The 23077-nt window shown below is 47.5% G+C and overlaps 4 protein-coding genes across 4 annotated transcripts; 3 read left to right on the top strand and 1 right to left on the bottom strand.

Moving 5' to 3' along the window:
• Positions 1–7844: 7844 nt before the first annotated feature.
• GLAREA_11299 (C2H2 and C2HC zinc finger) lies at positions 7845–10466 on the top strand (the record flags this gene model as incomplete). The annotated part of the gene is made up of 3 exons (XM_008079487.1): positions 7845–7995; positions 8135–10271; positions 10325–10466. 3 exons carry the CDS (start codon positions 7845–7847, stop codon positions 10464–10466), a joined length of 2430 nt encoding a protein of 809 aa, XP_008077678.1.
• Positions 10467–14442: 3976 nt separating this feature from the next.
• On the top strand, positions 14443–15767 carry GLAREA_11298 (Concanavalin A-like lectins/glucanase; the record flags this gene model as incomplete). The annotated part of the gene is made up of 3 exons (XM_008079486.1): positions 14443–14704; positions 14791–15032; positions 15084–15767. The coding sequence occupies 3 exons, from the start codon at positions 14443–14445 to the stop codon at positions 15765–15767; spliced, it is 1188 nt and encodes a 395-aa protein (XP_008077677.1).
• Positions 15768–16467: 700 nt separating this feature from the next.
• On the bottom strand, positions 16468–18721 carry GLAREA_11297 (WD40 repeat-like protein; the record flags this gene model as incomplete). Its single annotated transcript, XM_008079485.1, has 3 exons — positions 16468–17825; positions 17873–17983; positions 18034–18721. The coding sequence occupies 3 exons, from the start codon at positions 18719–18721 to the stop codon at positions 16468–16470; spliced, it is 2157 nt and encodes a 718-aa protein (XP_008077676.1).
• A 591-nt stretch (positions 18722–19312) lies between these two features.
• On the top strand, positions 19313–21902 carry GLAREA_11296 (S-adenosyl-L-methionine-dependent methyltransferase; the record flags this gene model as incomplete). The annotated part of the gene is made up of 3 exons (XM_008079484.1): positions 19313–19480; positions 19529–21293; positions 21349–21902. The coding sequence occupies 3 exons, from the start codon at positions 19313–19315 to the stop codon at positions 21900–21902; spliced, it is 2487 nt and encodes an 828-aa protein (XP_008077675.1).
• Positions 21903–23077: the final 1175 nt, after the last annotated feature.

Below are 23077 nucleotides of genomic sequence, written 5' to 3'. Positions count from 1 at the left end.
GTCGGTGAGAGTCGTGATGTCTTGGGTGGTCATCAAGTCGTAGGGTTCGTAGTCGTCGCGTGCAATGCGGTTGTGGTGCAGTATGTGTATCGTAGAGTGGTATGGAGGGGCAGGATAAAAAGAGGCACCTCTGCTATATTGGGAGTTTGGTCGTAATCTCGATGTGAGTGGTCGCTGCAAGGTGTCTCGCGGCGGGTAATGTGCAACGAGCAGCGGTGATTTGCTGAGATTTGGCAGTCACAGCAGCGCGGTGGGAAAAGCCGCCGTTGTCTTGAAGCGATCTGACAGGTGGGAGGGAGGAAAGCAGCCAGCACTATGTGTGTGCGAGGCCGCGAGTGTCTGGCGAGGGCGAGGGCGAGGGCGAGTCTGTGCAATGGCAGGTTGGGTGAGGAGGGAAGAAGGTGGTGAGAAGTGATACTATTCCCATCAGCACTCAGGAGGTGCGAGGTGTGAGAGGAGGGGTGGCAGAAGGGTTTGAGGTGATCGGTGGAGGGGCGGAAAGGGAGAGGGAGGTAGTCGGTGGAGGAGTCGATTAGACGCGGTATCGTATGGGTGCGTGTAGAGTGGTGTTTGATGTTTCAATGGTCAATGGATGTGGTGGGTGGTGGGTAGTGGACGAAACGACCAACGCAAACAAGCAGGAGTCGCGCTCGTGACTTGTTCTTTGATGCGGCGAGGATCTGAGGTGACAGGACAGGACAGAACGCACTCTACTCGAGTACTCTCACGCTCGACGGGCGGGTGCGGAGAGAGGAAGGTTGTTGGTGGGAGAGCCTGAGAGTCTGAGAGTGGTGTGGAGCGTTGAGGACGATGAGTGAAGAATGGGCCCTGCTTGCAGTGCTTGGTGGTATGGAAGGGTTGCAGTGGCTTGAGGGTTTGCTGGGCGTGGTGATTCGATGTCGACTCCCCAGCTGCGCTTGCCAAAATATTGGTAACAATGGATGGGAAAGGCAGAGGGAAAGGATAATGGGAAAATACACGTAAAAATGTTGTTGAGGGAAGGAAGAATAATAAGTTCTGCAGTTACGGAGCGAAGCGTAGAACTAAGTCAGACGGCAGCGACGTTACAAATTATGCTCCCCTCCTCCGCATGTCGTGTGCAGAACAGGAGCAGAAACAAGACTAGAATCTGCACAATTGAATCTGCCCTGCTTATTATTGTCATTTTGCATTTCACTCATAATGGCTTCTATCATAGCTTGCTATCTCTTATGGTTTAGTCTGGCACACGAGCTGATCTACTCCTCAGTCTCGAGTCAAGAAAGGTCAATTCACACAGCGTGTGCATATCTCATGTGCTTCTGTCAACTATCTGCTGCAGACACTCGCTGACATATTTATATCTCATCCTTTGATGCAGCACATTGAGTCAGTGTTGCACTGAGAACCTGCTGCTGCGACGACCGACGTGCTAGGGCTGACTCGAAAAGTTGTGGGTTGTTGCATGAGACTACACAAAACGCGTGAGATTTTGATTATTGGCGCTGTCGTATTAATTGATGTTTTCGGCAATTATTGAATCGGAGGCTTATTGCAGAAATGGTCTTGACAATTCAATACGATCTTACCGATATAGCTATTAAGTGATTAGTAGAAGCCGAAACTCATATTTCCTTGCCCCTTTTTCTCTCCCATCTATTTCTATTTCTAAACCAAAAACGAGCTGTACTCGAACACAAAATTCAAAGCACAGCCTCTTCCAATCGATAAATATTAATTAAATCCCAAGACATACAGTCCCTAGCGTATCGTTTCGCTGCAGCAACACGCAATGTTCTGCACGTTGTCAGGTGGGATTCCGCATGCGAGGAAAACACGAGGTATCTTCAGCTCGACTCTCCTTGAAGAAATCAACTAACAACTTTCAAGTGCACCATCTAGGCACACAGACCGGAATGTTCCCATATCTTGGAGACGTTGAGCTGAGAGAAAAGCCCTAATATATGTTGTGCCTACCTGTTCTGCAACAATCGCCAGTATTTGGGGATTTCGATATCTCAAAATGGCCTCAGATCAAAGGAATCGGAAACCCATGATTAACTCGATACATCACCTGCAGAGCCCGATCTCAAATTGAAGAACCAGATCTCTCAGGAATCAAATCAATCACTCCAAACGACATCTCATAGGATGTCCCTTTCCAAGAGCTAGACAAATCTCGCCCTCCCACAGCCAAACAAACCCACCACACCCCATCCAGTATCGATGTACAGTACATCACCGATCCGATCTCCCAAAAACGTTTTTCCCACACACACATCTTCATGCGACTCGGAGAATTACAACCCGCATCCCTCTGGCCTCTTCTGCAACCCATCTGCTCTCCCCGCTGTAAATAGCATCATCAATCTCAGTCGTCAGCACCATAATCCAGGGCTTTGCCTCATTACACACATGAAACTCGCACCCTCCTATTCGCGAGCCACATGGCATTTCTACATCAGGCCTCACGCTTCGTCGCGGGTAGACAGTCTCCGCGTTCTAGAATGAATGGGTTACCACGTTTTTTCGACTGGGCTGCATGCTGGATTTGGGTTCCCGAGGACGAGTTTCCCTCAGCTTGCTGCTGTGTTAGAGCCTCCTACAATATAACCACATAGACTGACCGCGGATATAGTGGATGGAATTCCATTCCCTCCGAGATATCATAAGCCATATACAAAGTCCACTGCTGATACGTGTAGAGTACTGGAGAACATGGAGGTTACGCCTCGAATCCGCGTCTTCGGTCGGACCGATTTTTGAGGTTTCGATATTGATGTGCATGAGATGCACGTGGATGGTTGCCGAGTGTGACCCCATGATTTTGAGGGGTGGATGGGATGAGGGGAGGGGAAGGGGAGGAGATATAAGGATATAGGGATTTGATAGGAAGGAGGGTAGACGGAGGGAGAAAATGAGGGAGAGGTAGTATGGAAGGAATAGGTCAGGAAAAGTAAAGGAGAAAAGAGTAAAAAGAGCTCATGAAACTAGAAAGTATGACACTATCTAGCACCAACCTTAAGCTTCTGAAGGATTTAATCTGCTGCAAGGTAAGAAAAGATCGGATGAACATCCAAACCGCGGCTCAAGCTTTTCCTCGACGGCACATCCTCTCCTCTCGTCTTGAATTCGACGTGAAATGTCACACCTCACCCCTCCTCACCTCAAAGCAAACAGTCCCCTCACTACACAGTTCAAACCCCCCCATCACTAGAATCAACATCTCAAAATACAAATCCCTGACAAATACTCGTACTTCAAAGTACCGAGACCGAGCACCCAAAATGTTTCGAGGTGAAGGAATGGCTACCTTGTCCATCTATTTCCAACCTGCCTTTTTGGGTCGGTTTTGAGATAAGAAACTTTCTTACTTTTATCCTTTAGATTCGGATTATCCTCGAGAAGAGTTGAGGATGGGCCCGAAATAAGTCTGCTGTAAGAGAAAAAAGTATTAGTGAACGAAGAGGAGACAACTTGATATCCCACGTCGATAACCCCGCTACCACGTGGGGGAGCATTTGGGTAGGTAATCAGCGCCCTAATCTGTGAAGTACGTGCTACTTGGGTAGGTAGATAAGACCTCGAAACCCAGACGTGAAGAAAAAGAAGTGTTGGTATCGTATTTCTACGTAAGAAAAACCAACTTACCTTTGACCGCTCTCCTTACCCTTACTATTTCTCACCTTCTCGATCTCTGACCGCTCCCATCACCGCTCTCTCCATACCCAAGCACTGAGTATACTTTTTGTAAAGCTCACCGTCCTTTCCACCCCACTACACCTCACAACCATTCCCACAATACCAAATATACATTGTACACATCACCTCACCTCACCTCACCTCCCCTTCCATCTCACCTCACCTCAAAATCCCAGGCCCATAAACCAACTCCCCGGGACCTCCCTCGCGCGATCCACAACAAATCAAAACGGTACATTTCGGATTGATTGATTGATTAGTGCGGGCTCGGCCCCTCCCTTCCGCGAGCTCCCCCTCTGCCGTTTATTAAGTCTGGCCATTTTACATAAATAAATGAAATTTATGGATGAGGGTTTGTGGGTTTTAATGGAGGCGAGGAGGGGTGAAGGGTTATGGATAGGTGAAAGTGATAAGATATGTATTAATGTTATAACCAACACGAGCACGAAGGCTCGGATGGGGAGCCGGTTCTAAATTGTAAGTTAGTTGTAGGGATTTTAGGTTGGCGTTGTTGGAATAGCATCTGAAAATCCCAAATCGTTCACGATGAAGATATCCAAACCTCAATCATCCCACCGAAACCCGACAATCTCATCATCGAAATCCCCAAAATTTCCAGACACGTCCGTGGGTTGGGCAACTTGGGAGATTTCCAGGTCGGGCATTCAAGCTGAAAGCGGGTGTGAGAATGAGGATCCCCGAATGGAAACCTCAGAGAAGGAGTTGGTGTGGGCTTCCATAGAATAGGCGGGACCAGGGGAAGGAAACGCTTTGAGGTTTGCGAAATGTGCCGGCGGTAGATTCGTTTCTGGAGGGTTGTTGCGATGTTGAAAGAACAACTCTAGAACAGATATTGTGAAGTTGTATTCTCTGTAGCTCGAGTAAAACCGGTCAATATGATAAATCTTCGTTTGCTACCTTCATCGTAACACTCTCGCAACATCTTCCTCACCCATCATCCACAACTAATCAATTTCCACCCCCGTCACCCTCGACCGGGCCCAAACACGCTCGATTCGGAACCTTCTCCCAGGATTAAAAACGGGTTCCGGGGAACGCTTCCTAGTGCAGGCGTGCGGTGCTTTCCATGCGGCGGGTGGAGCTGGGCTAGCGGGGCTCGCAGCTTGTTCCTGGCATTCGTTTCCTTCTCTAGCGGCGATGATGAGATGAGTCGCTTCTTGTTTGCTGGAAATTCGGATCTTCGTTCGTCTGGAAAGGGGAAGCTTGCTGGGAGGGCATCGAAGGCATAGACGCGCACAGGCGCGTTTTACATTGACTCTCAGCGACAATGTGCAAGTGCGCAAGTCGATGTCGCGCACATATTGTTGGTTTTCTTTGTGCTTTTTCGAGGGAGAGGACGTGTCACGCGTCTCAGTTGCCACGACCAATTGATGCGCGACGAATATCGAGATACGATATGTGCGTGCTGATTGTGGTCTTTTCTTGTGGCTTCAAAAGCAGCATCGCTGGTCGGCACGGAGGGGAGTGCTGCGAAGGTATTCCGTACCGGTACCAGTACGAGATGCATGGGATGGGATGTATCGACATGGTTCGCATTGCGTCTCTGTGAGCGGTGAGATGTGATTTTTCGGATTTTGCACTTCAAGATCTTATCTCGAGATATTATCTGGTCCAGACCGACAAGAAGGCATTGTTGTCGTTCTTGGAGGGGTTAGTAAGAGGGGCCATTGTCGCGATTTGTGACCGCTATTCTGTCTTTATGAGCTGGCACTTCTTTAACCTTGATGTCCACGAGTCCAGCTCCCCGCTCTGCACATGACGTTCCGGCCATCAGGAACGATTCCTCGGTCAGCGGTGCTAAAAGAGGGGAATTCGAGCTTGAGTGAGGTGTGACGCCAAAGAGGGGTAGGGAAGAAAGACTCCTGGAGTCAGAATCCGAAGAAATGCCAAAAGAAAACACGCCTTGGAGCGATGGAGATTTCTTTCCAATTCTCACGAAAAGCAAATGTTAGTTGGTTGTCAATAATCGTCGCTTGCTCTCCCTACTGTGCTTCTCGTAAGCGAGAGCGATCAGATCCAAACCATGCGAGCATTGCATCTTCTCAACAATGTGATACGCAAGCGGCTGCTTTTCCTGTGCATGTTTACGTGACTAAAGACGAAAACGAGAGGTTCTGAGCTGTTGTAAGTGCAACAATCACAGTCCCTTGCAGCTCATTATTTGGGTTTTGAATGCTGTGTGAAGCTCCACGGGAGCTTGATAGGATATGAATGGTGAGAAGCACATACGAAAGTAGGCACCCAGGTACCACGCAGCCAGTACATTTTGCCCCTCCACCGGCTCCAGTTTGGAAGGAGAACGGTCGCGGCCGGTACCACTGGTGGGGGTCATGATCCGAATTGCCCCCCTTTTCGGTGCCCTGAGTCCACTCGCTTATTCTAAAGCCATGTTGCGCTGACAACTGCAACTCTGCGTTGTCGTCCACCATAGCCTCAGTGCTTCCCCTCCTCTGGCACATTTTGTACTTTGGGTGTTGGTAAAGTCCCTATTTTCAGAATGATGGCCTCAAATCCTTCGTACACCACCACACCCTTCTGTTCTTCTGACTGCTATGCTAATGCTGCATGTCAGAAGTAAATATAACCTCATGGCCGTCGATATTTAGCAAACGCTTGTCTTTCTTGCTCGCTTTCTTATTGGTTTCTCCTCGCGGACAAGATATCGCATGACTTTCGAGAGTGAAGTGTCCCTCTGCCCCTCCTCGTCTCGTCAGGGGAACTTTTGACGCTTTCCGTCACGGCCCAGCGTGGTAAGTCTAGTTGGCCATAGTTCATACTACCAACGGACTATGATGAAGATATTCAGGGCTGCTGCCCCAGTGGCCCCTCTTCCGGTGTTCCTGAGCTGCTAGGCCAGTGGACTCTGTGGAGTACATCAAGTGACGGGATTTCCGGCGCCTTGCGATAGTGGTTGGATGTCATGCTCGCTAGCTTTGAGTAACTCAGACCGCGCTCTCAGCTTCCAAGGCGCGTTGCGAGGGGTCCGGACGCAAGAGATGCTGATGCTGAGCGCAGTAGTGTTGATGCAAAGTACTTTCTCCGTCGTCACCGCTCAGAGATACTTGTGAGTATGGGATGAGTGACCGCTCTTCTAGGTATCTTTTACCTCTTGCCAGCTTGACAGAGATTCTGAACAGTGACAAGTTCGCGAGTACTGGCTCTCCAGTACGACACTACTATTGGGGCAACGAGGATCGCCTGATGAGGCCTGAGAGGTTCATCACGTCTCCCAATCCACTACGTTCCGCACCCGAAATGTCACTACCGTTTGGTAAGTATCCCAAAATACGACGATATCCTGGACTCACGATGATATCCCCCTTTTAACCCCCTCCAAGTTCATGCTGCTTTTGCGGATCGTACCCCCTAGTCTTCTAGAATCACTGGTCAGAATGGTCAGTAAAAAGGATGGCGGGGGCATTTCGCTTGGGAGCGAGAGGAGGGGTGTGTGGCTGATAGTTGGTAAATTATACCCGGATCCCAGACGGCATTAGGAACACACCCTCGGGTCCCGCCCGTCCTCTGCCGTCGGCCGCGGTAAATCTAATTTCCCGGGGTCCTGCCAGCAAACGTACTCGGGACAATGCATTGTCTGCTAAATCCACACCCTCGTGGACGGTGGTCCGCGACCCCATTAGCTCGTCGCCGTGCTCCCAGGATGTGTGGCACTCTCGCACTCCTGTCTTTCTGCACCCCCCAAACTTCGTCCATCCCTCTTTTTCTCGTCCCTCCCTACATTCCTTTCATTCCCCCTCTTCTTCTCCCACCACCCCTCATCCATCAACAAAAGTCATCATAGACTTTAATTGTCTTCATCGTCGACTTCACTTCGACTCGACCATCACTCACACCGGCGACGCACATTCCGCCCGTTAATCCATCCCTCCGCGCCCATCTGTCGAACGCGACTGCGACCACTTCTCGCCTCCGTGAGAACTCGTCCCATCGCGAATATTGGCTGCTGCCACCACCTATACCACAACACACCCATCGATGCACACACAAATCAAACAAATGAACACGATATCATCACGCACTTCATTCACACTTTAAAACATACGCCCACGCTCGCGAACCAGACGATTTCAACCATCGCTCTGTGAAAGGACAAGCATCGAGGCCATCGCCAAAGCACCGCCAAAATGCCTGTCGCAAGCATGACCGTCCCCCCGATGGCCGCTGCATCAACCACCATTCGCAAATCGTCCATCGCGCCAGAGAAGAAATACAAGTGCCAGTTTTGCAACAGAGCATTCAGCAGGAGTGAACATCGGAGTAGACACGAGAGATCACGTAAGTTGTTGTGTTATGCTTGTTGCACTTCCCCTCTTTCTCGGGTCGCGTGCGAACAAAGTTTTTGTTCGCATCTCCTGGCCGCGACCTACCCACCAACCATCGTTATCTCCACATCATGCTGACCATTTCGCTGCAGATACCAAAGAACGCCCTTTCAAGTGCATGAAGTGTAGAAGTACCTTTGTGCGACGAGATTTATTGCTTCGACATGATCGGACTGTGCACGCCAAAGACGGAGGAATCCCTCTTCACAGCGACATCAAGCGACGGGCGGGCCCAAAGACCAGCTCTCTTTCTGGTCCATCAAAGTCCGCTATTTCTATCGACGCGTCTGCTCTTGAGCAGATCGAGGCGAGCAGTGATGGCATGGTGGATCTCGAGACGGCCGCGATGTTGATGACCGACCTCCACCACAAAGCAACGGCAGCGATGCGGTCTGCGGGCGTGGGCCCATATGAGAATCGACCTGGAATGGCTTTCTCTCAGAACGGAACCCCGCTCATGGAACCATCTGTCACGTATCCTTCAGGCGCGATCTCGCTCCCTCAGGTTCCGTGGGAATTCATGCCACAGTCAGTGACGGAGCCAAAGTCTCACTCCATCACTTCCAATGCTTCCGGGTCTCAAGAATCACATGCATCTTTCACAAGCGCCAGCTCGATGTTACATCCAAATCAGCTGCCTCCAATTCAGAAATCGGCTGCCACCTACAATGGACTCGTACCAGCTCTACAGCATATGATCAACTCATTGCCACCATCAGGTACCGCGACTCCAAGCGCACAGTCTCCCATTCAATCCCGCAGCGGAGATCCATCTCTCAAGGCGCCTCAAGTGATGAATGATGACGATCGGAACACCATTCTGGACAACATTCGTAACAATGATAGCGAGCGCGCAATCCCTGAGAGCTTCCGTCTTCCTGGCATCGCGTCTTTGAACAGGTATCTCTCGACCTACTTCACGTTGTTCCACCACCATTTGCCATTCTTGCATCCGGCATCATTCCAGCCTACTCAGGTATCTGCGCCGTTACTATTGGCTGTTTTGTCAATTGGTGCGCTGTATGCATTTGACCAAGATCAGGCCTACGTTCTTCACATTGGATCCAAAGTCCTTGTTAATCAGTTCTTGCAGAACAAGGAGAACTTCAGCTCCCGTAAATGTCCCTTGTGGACCATGCAAAGTTCTCTGCTCAACATGATCTTTGCCAGCTGGAGTGGAGATCCAAAAGGACTCGAATGGGCTTGTTCGATCAAAAGTTTACTCGCCAACATGGTCGCTGGTAACAGATATGAGCTCAAACTTCGAACAGAAGCTCGTGAGGGTGCATCTCCTACTCGGGCTGAGTGGGTTGAAGACGAGGGGTGCAGACGAACATACTACGCTGTCTACATCTTCTTCGGACTCTTGACATTGACGTACAATCACACACCTGCCATCAGCTTCAACGAATTTGAGGATCTTGCTCTTCCATCTACCGAAGCCATGTGGAACCTCAATGTAGTTGACGAAGCGACCTGGGCTGAGGATCTCCGATCTTCGCAGGCCGCATCCTTCATGGAGGCTCATGACAACCTTTTCCAAGGTGAATCACTACGTTACAGCGCCTTTGCCACACGTGTGATGATCAATGCTCTCTTCCTCGAAGTCTGGTATCACAAGCGCAGCCCCGAAGCGTTGCAAGATGTTGTGACCGAATACAAGTTGCGCCTCGCATTGGAGACGTGGGAAAAATCGCTTGATCTTTGTGAGCCTGAGGCGGTCTCGGTTCCTCTCAGTGCGCCACATAAAGGTCACCCACTAATTTTCAATGCCATGGCCATGTTCCGCAATGCTCGTGCCCGGCTTGAAGTTGACCTGAAGTCGATCCAAGAAGCTTTGAGGTACCATGATTCTTACGAAGTAGCTGGAGCGATGTCAAGTGCCAGAGACAAGGTTAAGCGATCCAGTGAGATGATCAAAGTCATCCAGGAATGCTTTAATTGCATCGAGACAGCTGCCCTCCAAGGCATTCGATGGGTTGCACGAACTTCAGCTACCAACTGGAGTGTCGAACATCCACTTTGTGGTTTGGACCTCATGGTCATCCTCAGCTTGTGGCTCTATCGTCTGGAACATGACGAAGAGCCAGCAACTGAGGAGGAAATGACCATGTACAACAAGATTCGAGCACTCTTCGATGACGACTCACTTTCCGGGTCTGACAACAAACTCAGCTCTACTGTTGCCCGCCTCTGGGGTAGCATGCTTGATGAAGTTGTTGTGTGGGGGTAAGTCATTCTCCAATCTTCATATAAAATTCCCTAACTAACATTTATCTTAGAATCACTAAACTCATGGGCGATTCTTTCCGCCTCCATGCTCAAGCACTTGTTGGTTACGAAGATGACATCGAAGCTTCAGATGTCTCAACACCTTCAATGATCTCCCAAGGCGCTGAGGAGGTAGACGATAGCGTCTACTAAATCACTTGCAACCTCAACTCATCAAACCTAACGATCTCACGTCTCTCCTCTCGTCGAACAACATTTCCTTCTCAAATTAGACTCTCCGATATCCACTCATCTCCTACCGTCAGATCGTTCTTTGCGAACCGAATAATTCATCATCGCACATAGTTCGATACTCTCCTTTGTTATTGCATATATCATCGTCAGCATCTCTTTTCATCTCCTACAACAGTCAATTTCCTTCTCTGGACAGGGCAAATATACTGGATTGCATCTTTCCCTTCCGCGAGGTACATGGGCAACAGCACGGGAACAAACAAACTGGTCGGCACTGGTTTTCGGCTTGGGAAATCAAATACGGGTCAGGGGCTCTTGGGGGGTCCATCAAATCGTCATCTTTCTTCTTACTCGATACCTGGAGTTGGTTCAAACCGCTCTACCTTAATTCTTCCTCTATACATCTCTCGCGCACTCATACTTCAAGTTAACACCTTGTTTTATGTATCTTTTGGCTGGCCCACACAAACCCCCAATGTTCAGTGTTTTCTGCCTCTTGGTCTCTTGGTTCTTTTTGCGCACTTTTTGCTTGGCGGTTTTGGGCAATTTTGCGGATATACATAACACTTATTTTTAATAATCTTGTACGACCGCCTACTACTCGTCACTCAGATACCTTGTTCGATATACAATTTGTTTTTGCTGCTTTTTATCATTGGTTGCACTTGATATTCTCCTTTGTTGCGTATGCGAAGTTTGAAATTTGTCTTGGCCAATTTTTTTATACCTTTCTTGTATTTATGTATTTTCTTTGATTGAAAGCTTTTTTGTGTTTGGCATTGGTTTTTAGGAGATAACGAGGGCAGGTGGTTAGATGAACGGATGGAAGTGGATAGCTCAGGGTTAATCAGCGGTGTGCTGTGTGTGAGCTTGTATAGATAACTAGGAGCGTGTTTTCGCAGCATATGAACTTATTTTGCACCTGACAACGAGTCTATCGCTTCTTGTGACGTGAAGTGTTCCCGTAACTCTCGTAATCCCATTCTAAGTTTCTGTAATATTTCTGACCCCCACGCCAGGATTCCAGATTCCCGAAATCCACACTAGCTGGTTACATGACCTTTCTACCTTCCATATTTGTCCAACAAACGTGTGGATTACGCCACGTACGGCGTAGAGGTGATTAGTAGATCCGCTAGTTTAGGGCAATCTGTACGGTGGGGATTCCCACGTGTTATCCACGAGCGAGGGTGGTTTGTGGGAACGTTAGGCGGTTCGACGCCGCTGATGTAGGTAGTAGGGGGGTTTTGGTTGACGAGAGAGGGGCGGGGCTAGTCTTTTTCTTAAGAGGATACGGGGTTTGCTTGTGGATTTTGCGTTTGTTCGCTGGGTGAGAATTCCGGTGCTGATGCTGCGTCTGTGGTTTTCGAGGGTGGTTCTATGTTCAAGGACTCTTTTTGGGGGGGGTTCATCTGATGTGAGGTGAGTAAAATTTACGCAGGGAGGGTTTGTTTAGATGTGGATGAGGGGGATAGTTAGTACCTGATAATTTCTTGAATTCAAAGGAATTGAAAGAGAAAGTGTGGGTGTTGCTAGAGGATACTGGGGTTTGGGGTGTATTGGGGTTTGGTTTGTGTGCTCTGGGGGGGTTGATATTAGGGTGTGGTGGGGAGGAGGTATCGATAGTTGTGACTATTGTATGCGAGAAATGTGGAGAGCGGTAAGATTGGAAGTGTGTTGTTGTTCTGAATATCTAGCGTATAATGGTAATGTTTAGGTTTTTGAGCTTCTAGTAAATTTTTTTTTTTTGAAAACTGTATCTCAATTATTTTTTGCATGTACAAATATGGCTACTTCCTAAGTTAGATCAATGGGAAAGACATGTTTGATTTTTGTGCTGTGTTGTGCATTCATGAAGGCTTGGTTGAAAGGGGGGAGGAAAGGTGATGCTGGGCTGTGTGTATTGATTTCTGGGATGGAAATGATGGAATTCGTATTCTGATGATTTGTATCTATATAAGAGATATACAGTCACCTTAGTTAGGAGCTGTTGAACACGAGTGATTTCAAATATGCGGCCACCTTTACAGCAATATCTACGCTTCTAGTCTACAACGAGTAAATCTTCCGAAAATGATGTTTATGGGTTTGATCCTGCCAAACCATTCAATCCATCCTTGTTTCCTGTCAAAATCGATTTCATTCTTGTTAGAAATTGGGTTGCTGACGCGACGGCGGACTTTATGTGGTTGTGTGCTTAGTGATTTTCTGGTTGACTTCTACAAAGTTGGATGGACTTGTGAGATTATTTTGAAACAGTATCTTGATAAAGTTACATCAGATGAAGAACTGGAGCTCTCGAAGGCAGGATGTTAACTCGTTCGGTCACGTATGGCAAGTGAGCTGTCTTTTGAGGAAGTGAATGGTACAATATATATAAACTACAGATATACCCAGAAGAATTCTAAAATGTGAAATTCCAGGAATCTTATTTGCTCACTATCAAAGAGGGATGTTTCCGGAGCAGATTTCCGTTACTGGATTTATGGTTGAGTCAAGAATTGACGGCTTGTGGTGATTTTGTTTCATATCTTCATAATCTAAAAAAACAAAAAAAAACAGTGAATTGGAGCTTTTGTCTTCTGGCTTTTTTTTGTCGCATATCGCTTCGATGTTTCATGCTGTTAAAGAAAATAGAATACTAGAACTGAATCTGAACTTTTTGTTGCATTTCGCAGTATTGTTTCAAGCTATGTGAGATCTTGGAACTGAAGTTAGGTGATTTGGAAGATAGTGAATGTCAACTTACTCCTCTCTTGTTGCATATCGCAATAATGTTCTAGACTATTTGAGATTCTGGCCTGTTGTTCATCTCCATCTTTTCTGTTGTATATCGCAGTAATGTTCTGAATCTTCTTAGGAGTTTGAAGCCGGAATGGCAAATTTTCTTGATTCACTTTTCTCTAAAAGCACATTAGAAATGAAAACATTTTGAGAAATCGAAGTAAACTTCTAGGACCGTTAGTTGTAATCTTAACAATTGCCAGGAACAACTTGCTAGCGATATCTAAATACAAACTGAAGAATTTTCAGCAGTCTTGAACACCTGCATACAATCACTTATATACAACATAGATTTTGCAGGCGACCTCAAGCTCCATTTGGCCTCTTACGAATCATGATATGTTACACATGCAGGGTTTTGTAGATAGCGTTCATGTATCACAGACCAAACTTTCACGAAGCATCTCTATATTTATTCGGTTTTCATCTGTCTCGCAGGATGTCTGATGCACCCAAAAGAGTTGGAGTTGAAAAATGTGACGTATTTATTAACATATCTTTCTCATCATATGGTCCATGGCAGATATTTCTTTGCAGTCCAGAATGTTGCACAGCATAAAATTGCTGGTGAATTACATGAGTTGAGTTTGATGAGATGTGAAAACTCAATTCGACCGAATTTCAATCTTTCAAAGGTCAAATCGAATCTAAATTACATCTTGAACGGCTGCACAACATCAATCTACTGAAATGGACTGCTGGAGCATTAATCCTCCTGTGCTTGATATCTTCTCCGATCTTCACTAGAACAAGCGAGCAATGAGGCTCACAACCGGGAACCAACAGGAGACTCGAGAAAATTCATGATATCCAAGTCGTACTAGAAAAACCCTGCATCACAATTTACACATTTCACCAATTCGCACGAACGTGTCACAATTACCAGCGAACCAATTTCGGTTGAGAAGCAGTCCCACGTCTGTCGTGCAACTATCGTGACTTACCCCCCTCGCTTCCAACCAGGTAGCTCTTGCCATTCCCAAATTCTCGTCACTCTTTCCTGCGACTTCCCGTTGTGGTCCTACTTGTGTTCCTCCCACGCGTCTCGTCATCATGATCTGAGTGATATTTTCCAATTCATGTCCTTCACCTTTGGATGTTTACAACCGCGAATCTGCTACGACCCGAGATTAGACAGTTCTCGCGCAACATGCTCAAGTTGTCACAATCGAATCTTCATACACTTGAAATGATTTCTTTCCTGATTCTTCTTCTTGCCAAAACGATTGTCGCAGACTGCGAATGCGGATATACTGCGAATGTCAATTCGAGCGATGTCACGGCTCCGACAACGTGGTTGTTCACTGATATCCTGGAATCTGATTTCTTTCACATCGACAATATAACGTTAGATACCGACTGGTATGCACAGAACTATTCTATGACCCCAGAGGCGGCGCAGGGTCCTTATGGTTTGTAAATCCTTAGCTATATGCTCACCGGTCTCGTTTACTGGTGGGTTGTATTTACGCGTAGATCATGGCTGATGAATTCGCAGGAATCAACTATACCTTGTCGCAAGTGGTTATCAATCATATTTCGGATCCGAGAAACTGGACTGGACCTGGCGAACTTGGAGGAGATCCTGGATTGAGGTTGACGGTTGAAGCTGGAACACCAAAGGATGGATATGTCAAGACCGGACAGGTGAACTCTGCTAGAACAGATATGATATGGGGAACATATCGGGCATCGATGAAGTTGACTCCAATAAACGGAACATGCGCTGCGTTCTTTTGGGTACGTTTTCAAAACTGCGGGTGCTTATACGTAGCGCTAATGACTTGACAGTATTTCGACGATAGCCAGGAGATTGACATGGAGTTCTTGTCCGATCAATTCAATTTCGAAAACGACACTTTCCCAGTAAATCTGGTCCTACAAGCCGATAAAAGCAAAAAGACAGGATTCAACAGCGCGGACACAGGGAATTATCGAAGAGTCAACCTCCCTTTCAACCCTACCAACGCGTATCACAAATATCGAATAGATTACCTACCTGGTTCAATTGTCTTCTACGCAGACACCGAAGTACTCACAAGATTCGACGCCTCAACAACACCCTTCTCACCAGGCCATCTAATCCTCACACACTGGAGCAATGGAAATATCCTCTGGTCCGCCGGTCCACCAATAGAAAATGCCACATTATCGGTCGGATATGTCAAAGGATACTTCAACTCTTCTCTTCCGAAACGACAAGAAGATTGGAAACTACGATGCAAAGATCCTTCCGCAAAGGGCGCAGTCTGCATCATCCCAGACCAAAACACAGCACCCGATCCCACTGTTATGACAGCACCAGATAGCAACCTCACCAGTGCTCAAGGCAATTTCTTCAGTAACAACGAAAACCAAACTGTCAATCAGACTGTTTACCATAAAAGTACTGCACAACGCGACATCCATGGAGGATTTACCGTGTTGGGAACGGTGGGGATTGCGGTGGTTGTATTTGTATTTCTGTTTCAGTGATGGGAGTGATGTTGAGAGGGATAATTGTATTATATCTTAAGGCAATGTTGCAACGTATCACTTTGCTTTGTAGGATGAAGAGGGGTGGAATTTGCCAGACGAGGTTGAGAAAAAAGGGGGAAATGTATATAGTCCAATGGAGATGGGTTTATGGAAGACTGGGGGTGTGTAATATAAGGAAGGAGGTTTAGTAGATTAGCATAATACCAATACTTTGCATGATGGTTGATGAATACTCCGTATCCTGTAGTGGATACGCCAGTTTGATGTGAGGACCTGATCGAATGGTGTCATACCACTTTCTATGTAGGTAGCATTGTGCATAATGAACACTCCACCTCGTATACTAAACATCTTTTTTGTTTCTCCGTTTCAGCACTTACCTAAACAATAAAACACCTATATCTCACATCGAAACCACCAAAGACCTCACCCTTTATAGAATGTGTAATTTCATTCTCATCTAATCTGATCTAACAACCACCCACACCTACGCTGAAATCTAGTTGTGATTCCAAACCACGAATAACCCAGCCACCCACCCAGCCCGGTCGCTAGTACATAAAAACAAAGAATTCTCATGGTATACCCAAACACCAGACGCTTCTAGCTAAAATTATACAAACACCCAACTCGTCCGTCCCCTTCTGGCCATCGCTCTCAATACAAACACAAGCCCATCCTATCTTATCCATCAGAGCTAGAACTCATCGTCATCATACCACCCCTCCACATCTGCCCATCCACACCTCCACCGTTTCCCGCCGCCCTCCCCACCCATTCTCAACTCTCGTGCACCAGATCCCTGATGCCACGCGCGAACCAGGTAGTCGTCACCGACGGTAATCAAATCGCCCTCAGTCGTCCACGATAAACTGCCTACCTCCCTATCATGACCACGAATCAACGCCGTTCCATTACTCGAAACCGGGATACCGGCGCTAGCCGCAAGAGTCTGGGACGACGAGGAACGACGGAGACTTGGTGTTGGCTGTGAGGTGGATGATGTAGGGATGTATCGTTCGTCTGTGGGAAACAGGACAGCTGATCCGTCGTTTGAGCCTACGGCTAGGAGTTCTGTGTCTCCGTTCACGGACTTGCGGAGCGCGGCTTTACAGTAGAAGGACGTGGCTTGGAGTTTTGGATGGCGGTAGGCGTGGAGGGGACCGAGGCCCTGGGTTGTGCGGTGGGGGGAGCGGCGGGAGGAGGTTGGGAGGGAGAGTTCGGGGGTGTGGCCTAAGATGAGGTGGGCGGTCGAGTAGGCGTAGACGGTGTTGTCTTTGCAGAGGGTGTAGAGACGTGAGCCGGAGGTGTTGAGACAGAGGGAGTTGGTGCCGAAATGGCGCCATTGGTTGTGGCTTTCTGGTTTTTTGGTGTGTGAAAGGGGGATGTGCTTTTTGCGGGTTGAGGAGATGGTGCGGATGTCCCAGAGTTTAACTTCGGCGTCCATTTCGGAGGCGGTAAGGAGGAGGTGATCGAGACCTGCTGGGAGGAATTGAAGGGCTGTTACTGATATGCTGCCAGCACGGGCTGATGTGACTTCGTTGCGTGAAGGTGTGTCGGTGGAAGATGGGGTGACGTTGTAAGGGACTCTGTGAACGTCGTATATGCTGTTGATAGGACGGCCATAGAGCAGGCTCTTCGCTGAGGATCGATTCGTGGTTCTATGTGGTTCGACTGGTAGCTGGAGGTGGTTGACAGGACCATCCAAACCCTTACACCTCAAGTCCCATATCTGTACACTTCCATCTCTACTTGAAGTTGCTAAAACATGGTTGTTGTTGGCCCCAGATTGGAATCGAACCTGCTTCAGTGATGCACAGTGATTTCCCAAGACGGCGATAGTAGTTTGAGTGAGCATGTCGACGACCCTGGCGGTGGAGTCTCCAGATGCAGTGGCTAACAGGGAGTCATCGTTGGTAAAGGTCATGTCAATTATGGCATTGTTGTGGACTTTGAAGGAGACATAGGGCTCGCTAAACGCGGGGAGTTCATCCTGCTTTGTTTCAAGAAGTCGGACACCTCCTTGTTCATCGCCAATAGCAGTCAAAGAATTCGCTAGGATGGGTCAGCTTTGCTCAAAGGGGGGGAAATGTTTGACTTACTGTTTAAACTCGCGGTACAGAACGGTATACATAATCCTGGTCCATTCAAGCTACCACACATGTAGACATCTGTAGAGTTACTAGAGAAGTTTGCAGTTTCATCTCGCCAATCTGATCGTGGTTAGATATGTATCTATCATATAAGCAGAATTATTACTTACCATTAACAGGATATTCCATTCGTAGGCGAGAACCTCGAGAACTACTGCCTAGATTCATCTGAAGCAAACTTCCCGCAAGTCCGCGATCAACTAAGCGGTCAATTCCTTTTATGGTCTTTGGCTGGGCTACCTCTTTCTCTGCCTCTTCCTCTACCTCTTCCTCACAATCTTCTAAAACCAGCCTATCTGTACATGCTCTAGCACATGGAGAAGACTGAAGAACAGGCGTGGTATCTTTGTCTGCTTCCGTTCCCCTTGATCCACGTCTTCCTGCTCGTTTATGTTTGGGAAGTGATTCCGGGCTATGAGCCAATTTTCGCCGCTTCAAATCTCTTGGAAATGCTGAAGGTTGGTTTTCTTGAAGATCTTCGAGGACCAGAGGCCGAATCGGACTTGATTGAACAACACCGCTGTTGAGAGCTGGCGCAGTAATATCAAATAAAGCTCTTCTACTTCCATTGGTACGCGTCCCCATTGACCGTGGCGTGAAGAAGGTACGGAATCGACGTGGTGTAACCGAAGGATTGGACTTCTCTTTTCTTGGACGGCGAGTGGGAGTCGGAGGTAATTGTGATGGCAAAGGAGGTGGTGACATTGATGATCTTTTCGCTGACCTCAGTGTCCTCTGTGGTGGTGGAGTTCTTGGTGCATCTAGTGAGGAAACCTCGAGGCAGTCGGAGGAAGCCATGTCGGGGCCGGATCGATTGTTGTTGTGGCAATGTTCTATGCGTGTCTACTTTCTATTGCATGATGAGTTTGATGTTATGATGTGTGTTGGCAATTCTTGAAAGAAGGAGTCTAGGAAATATAGATCTAGAATCTGGACATGTTCGGTTTTGGTTGTGGATCTTGAGAAGTGAGGTTCTTTGGCCTTCTCGCATCTCAGCGCGACTTTCGCGTTCCACTTTACGCGATTTCGGGTTCCTGGTGGCTGGCCGAAGCTCTGACGGGAATAAGTGGGGTAAAAACATGAAACATCCGATTTTTATGTTTTACTGGTAATTTCGAGTGATGGTTCTAGTAAGTTTTTCGTTTACAAGAAGAAACAATTGAATTTTCTGGAAAACGTATACTTAAAGGTAAACAAACACAATTGCCTTCTCTTTCCTCATTCTTCCCTTCAATCAGTGGGGAAAGCTGTCTTATCGGGCTATCTTAGCGTCTTGGCGAGAAATTCCTCCCGCCAGAGAAAAATATCCTCGAATTTGTTGCGACGATGCGACTGTAACAAATCAAACCGCCACTCTCCCTGATAATCGCCAGTTAGCCACCCGCAGCCATGGGTATCCAAAAGAAGCATGGAAAAGGTCGTCTTGATAAGTGGTACAAGTTGGCCAAGGAGAAGGGATACAGAGCCAGAGCTGCGTTCAAGTTGATCCAGCTGAACAAGAAGTATGGATTTCTGGAAAAGAGTAAAGTTTTACTGGATCTTTGCGCTGCACCAGGTGTAAGTTGCATTCTTAGCAGATGGGAGATAATGTCTAATTAATTATAGTCATGGTGTCAAGTCGCAGCAGAGGCCATGCCAGTGAGCAGTCTTATTGTCGGTGTTGATCTCTCCCCCATCAAACCCATTCCACGAGTTATTACCTTCCAGAGCGATATTACCACCGACAAATGTCGAGCAACGATCCGATCGCATTTCAAGACTTGGAAAGCGGATACAGTCCTACACGATGGTGCGCCCAATGTTGGTACCGCTTGGGTGCAGGATTCTTTCAACCAGGCCGAACTGGCTTTGCAGGCCATGAAGCTGGCTACGGAGTTTTTGGCCGAGGGAGGAACTTTTGTCACCAAGGTCTTTCGATCGAAGGATTATAACAGTTTACTTTGGGTGTTCAACCAGCTATTCACAAAGGTCGAGGCCACTAAACCGCCATCCTCGAGAAATGTTTCCGCAGAGATTTTCGTCGTATGTCAGGGTTTCAAAGCGCCAAAGCGAATCGATCCCAAATTCTTGGACCCAAGATCTGTCTTTGCTGAGTTGTCAGACCCCACACCCAATAATGAAGCCAAGGTTTTCAATCCTGAGATCAAGAAGAGGAAGAGAGATGGTTATGAGGATGGGAATATGACCCAGTACAAGGAGGTGCCGGCAAGTGAATTCATTCAGACTACTGACCCTATCGCAATTTTGGGAAGTTTGAATAAATTGAGTTTCGATCAACCACCGAACGGAGACGTAGCTCTTGCAGCGCTTGACAAATTGCCTGAAACAACTCAGGAAATTCGAGATTGCTGCAAAGATCTGAGAGTGTTGGGAAGAAAAGAATTCAGGAATCTGTTGAAATGGCGGCTGAAGGTCCGGGAGAAGTTTGGATTTGCGACCAAAAAGTCTGTCAAAGAAGCAGAGGAAGAAGTAGCTGAGGTCGAGTCGATGGATGAAGAATTAAAAATCGCGGAAAGACTACAAGAATTGACCGACAAAGAAAGGTTACGGAAGAAGCGTGAAAGAAGGAGGGAGAACGAGAAGAAACAGAAGGAAATCATACGGATGCAGCTTCACATGACAGCACCCACTGAGATTGGTCTTGAGCAGTCCGGCCCCAATGGAGACAATTCTATGTTCGGTTTGAAGGCGGTCGATAAGAGCGGGGCTGCTGATAAGATTGCTAAGGGCAAAATGGCCATTCTCAAAGCAAGCGACTCGCGGCAGGATCATGATAGTGGGCTTGGATCAGACGGAGAAGAAGAGAGCGATGAGGAGCAAGACAGGCTCGATCGGGAACTGGATTCGATGTACGAACAATATCAGGACAAAAAGTCGAGCATCGACGCAAAATTCCGAGCAAAGAAAGCGAGAAAGGAACACGAGGATGGGGACTGGGAGGGTTTCACTGCTGATAAGGAGGGCAGTGACGATGATGAGGAGCTTGAAGAGGACAGCGACGACTCCTCAGACGATGAAACTCCATCAAAGGGACCTCTGCTTACGGATTTGCAAGGAGTTGACAACAAAGCCGGAGGACTTTCACGGCGAGCAGCACAATTCTTCGATCAAGACATCTTCAAAGATATTGGCGGAATACCCGAGGAGAAAGTAGAATCTGAAGATGAACTGGAAGAGGGGGAAGAGGAAATTTCCGCAGACCTTGACGCTTTAGAAATTGCTAGGCAAGATGCGCCTGGAATTGAGCCGGATTCAGATTCCGATGTTCCTGAAGCGGAGGAGGCAGAGTCTTCAGACGAGGAGGGATTTGAAGTTGTCAAATCAAAAGCTAATCCCTGGGACGATGAACCCCGGAAAGATGGTCGACTAGGTAAGCCCATCCCAACTGTTCTACTTAATGTCAATCTGAGCTAACGGTGTGACAGATATCGATATCATTACAGCAGAAGCTATGACTCTCGCCCAGGCTATTGCCTCCGGGTCAAAGACAACAGCTGACTTGATTGATGAGAACTTTACCAAGCACAGCCTCAAGGACCGTGACGGTCTTCCAGACTGGTTTCTCGACGACGAGGGCAAGCACGACAAACCACATCGTCCGATCACAGCGGCAGGAGCGGCAGCCATCAAGGAGAAATTACGAGCTCTAAACGCTAGACCAATCAAGAAGGTCCGTGAAGCCAAAGACCGAAAGAAGTTCCACGCTGCACAGCGACTCGAAAAACTACGCAAGAAGTCCGCATTACTTCAAGATGAGGAGGGTATGACCGAGAAGGAGAAGGCAAGCAGCATCATGAAGTTGATGAGCAAAGCCGCAAAGAAGAAGCCAAAGCAACAGGTCAAAGTTGTGGTTGCTCGTGGTGGCAACAGGGGTATTGCCGGAAGACCTAGAGGTGTCAAGGGTAAGTACAAGATTGTCGACGCTAGGTTGAAGAAGGACGTGAGGGGAGAAAAGAGAGCAGCGAAGAAAAGAAAGTGATCACACCGTTAGACAGCTAGATTCTGATACAATTCACATGATACCACCAAATCTCAACTCTGTCGTCGGGTTCTGGCTCGCTTGCTCGGATGGTGCCTCATCCGGCCAGGCAGAAATATGAGTGACCATCACCACTACTACGGGACTACGACGAAAACGTCTCCCTTTCATCCTATGAACTTTCTCCTAGACAAGCGCCACCACCATCACCTCGGCCCCGCGGATATGTCTTGCAATTGTTTGTTGCAATTGGGCACCAATACGCTGTGGGCTGTGCACGCGGGTACTCACTTAAACTTCAGGATGATTTTCTCTTCTCGGGATCGAGGGAGCCGAGGGCTTTATTATCTTGATTTTCGGGAGTTCGCAGTGGGCAAAGTTTTCCATTTGGGTGGGAGATTGAGGGAAGTATACAGAGGTTTGTTTTATGGCTTTTTGAATTGAGATGGTGTGAGATTTCAAAGGTACGAATATCACGAGAGAGACGAGCAATCTAATAATTAGAGACGTATAAGTGTTTCAGTATATTCATAACTGCCTTGATAAATTTGAGCTTTCGTGCTTGAAATTGTTACAGCCCGTCATGACTCTTCCCAATATTGTTCTTCCAAATCCAATCTTACAATTTACCCGCAACTTGCCGTTACAACTAGCGTCCACGTCACTCATCCGAACCTGGACACGCTGTCCCAGGAACAGACGAAAGATGCACCGAAAGCGTCTTCGTCCCAAACTAGTATCGCTAGTCTCGATGTCAATTGTGCATTCGTGGCTCAAAGAAGCAATGAGCTACAAAGAAATCCATACAAGCTTCAAGCTCTAGCAAGCTCGGGAGCTCTAAATCCGGGAACCATCAGAGTGAGATTTGTCAATGGAGCTTAGAACATTGTGTTTTGTAGGGAAATGGAATTTTGATGCTCTTGATTGGCTAGGTGAGTACCCCAAACCATAGTCGTGGGAGGCTTCGTGAGTGCTTCCAGCTTAATGCGGGTTCTCTACCAGCGGAAAGGCACATGGCTTTGGACGGCTCTTTCCATTCCGAATACATTCTGAATTGTCAGCGTGCAGAAGATTTCTCGAATGGGGAAAGAGCGATCATCGGTTTTTGTATGGAAATTCTTTGAACTATATCTCAATTGCACTTCCTTCCCAAACTCTTCTCACTCATCACTCTC

Source organism: Glarea lozoyensis, assembly GCF_000409485.1.
Source record: "Glarea lozoyensis ATCC 20868 chromosome Unknown GLAREA11, whole genome shotgun sequence".
NCBI classification, from domain to species: domain Eukaryota; kingdom Fungi; phylum Ascomycota; class Leotiomycetes; order Helotiales; family Helotiaceae; genus Glarea; species Glarea lozoyensis.
The sequence above is the reverse complement of the archived record's forward strand: the minus strand, read 5'-3'. Positions and strand labels throughout refer to the sequence as shown.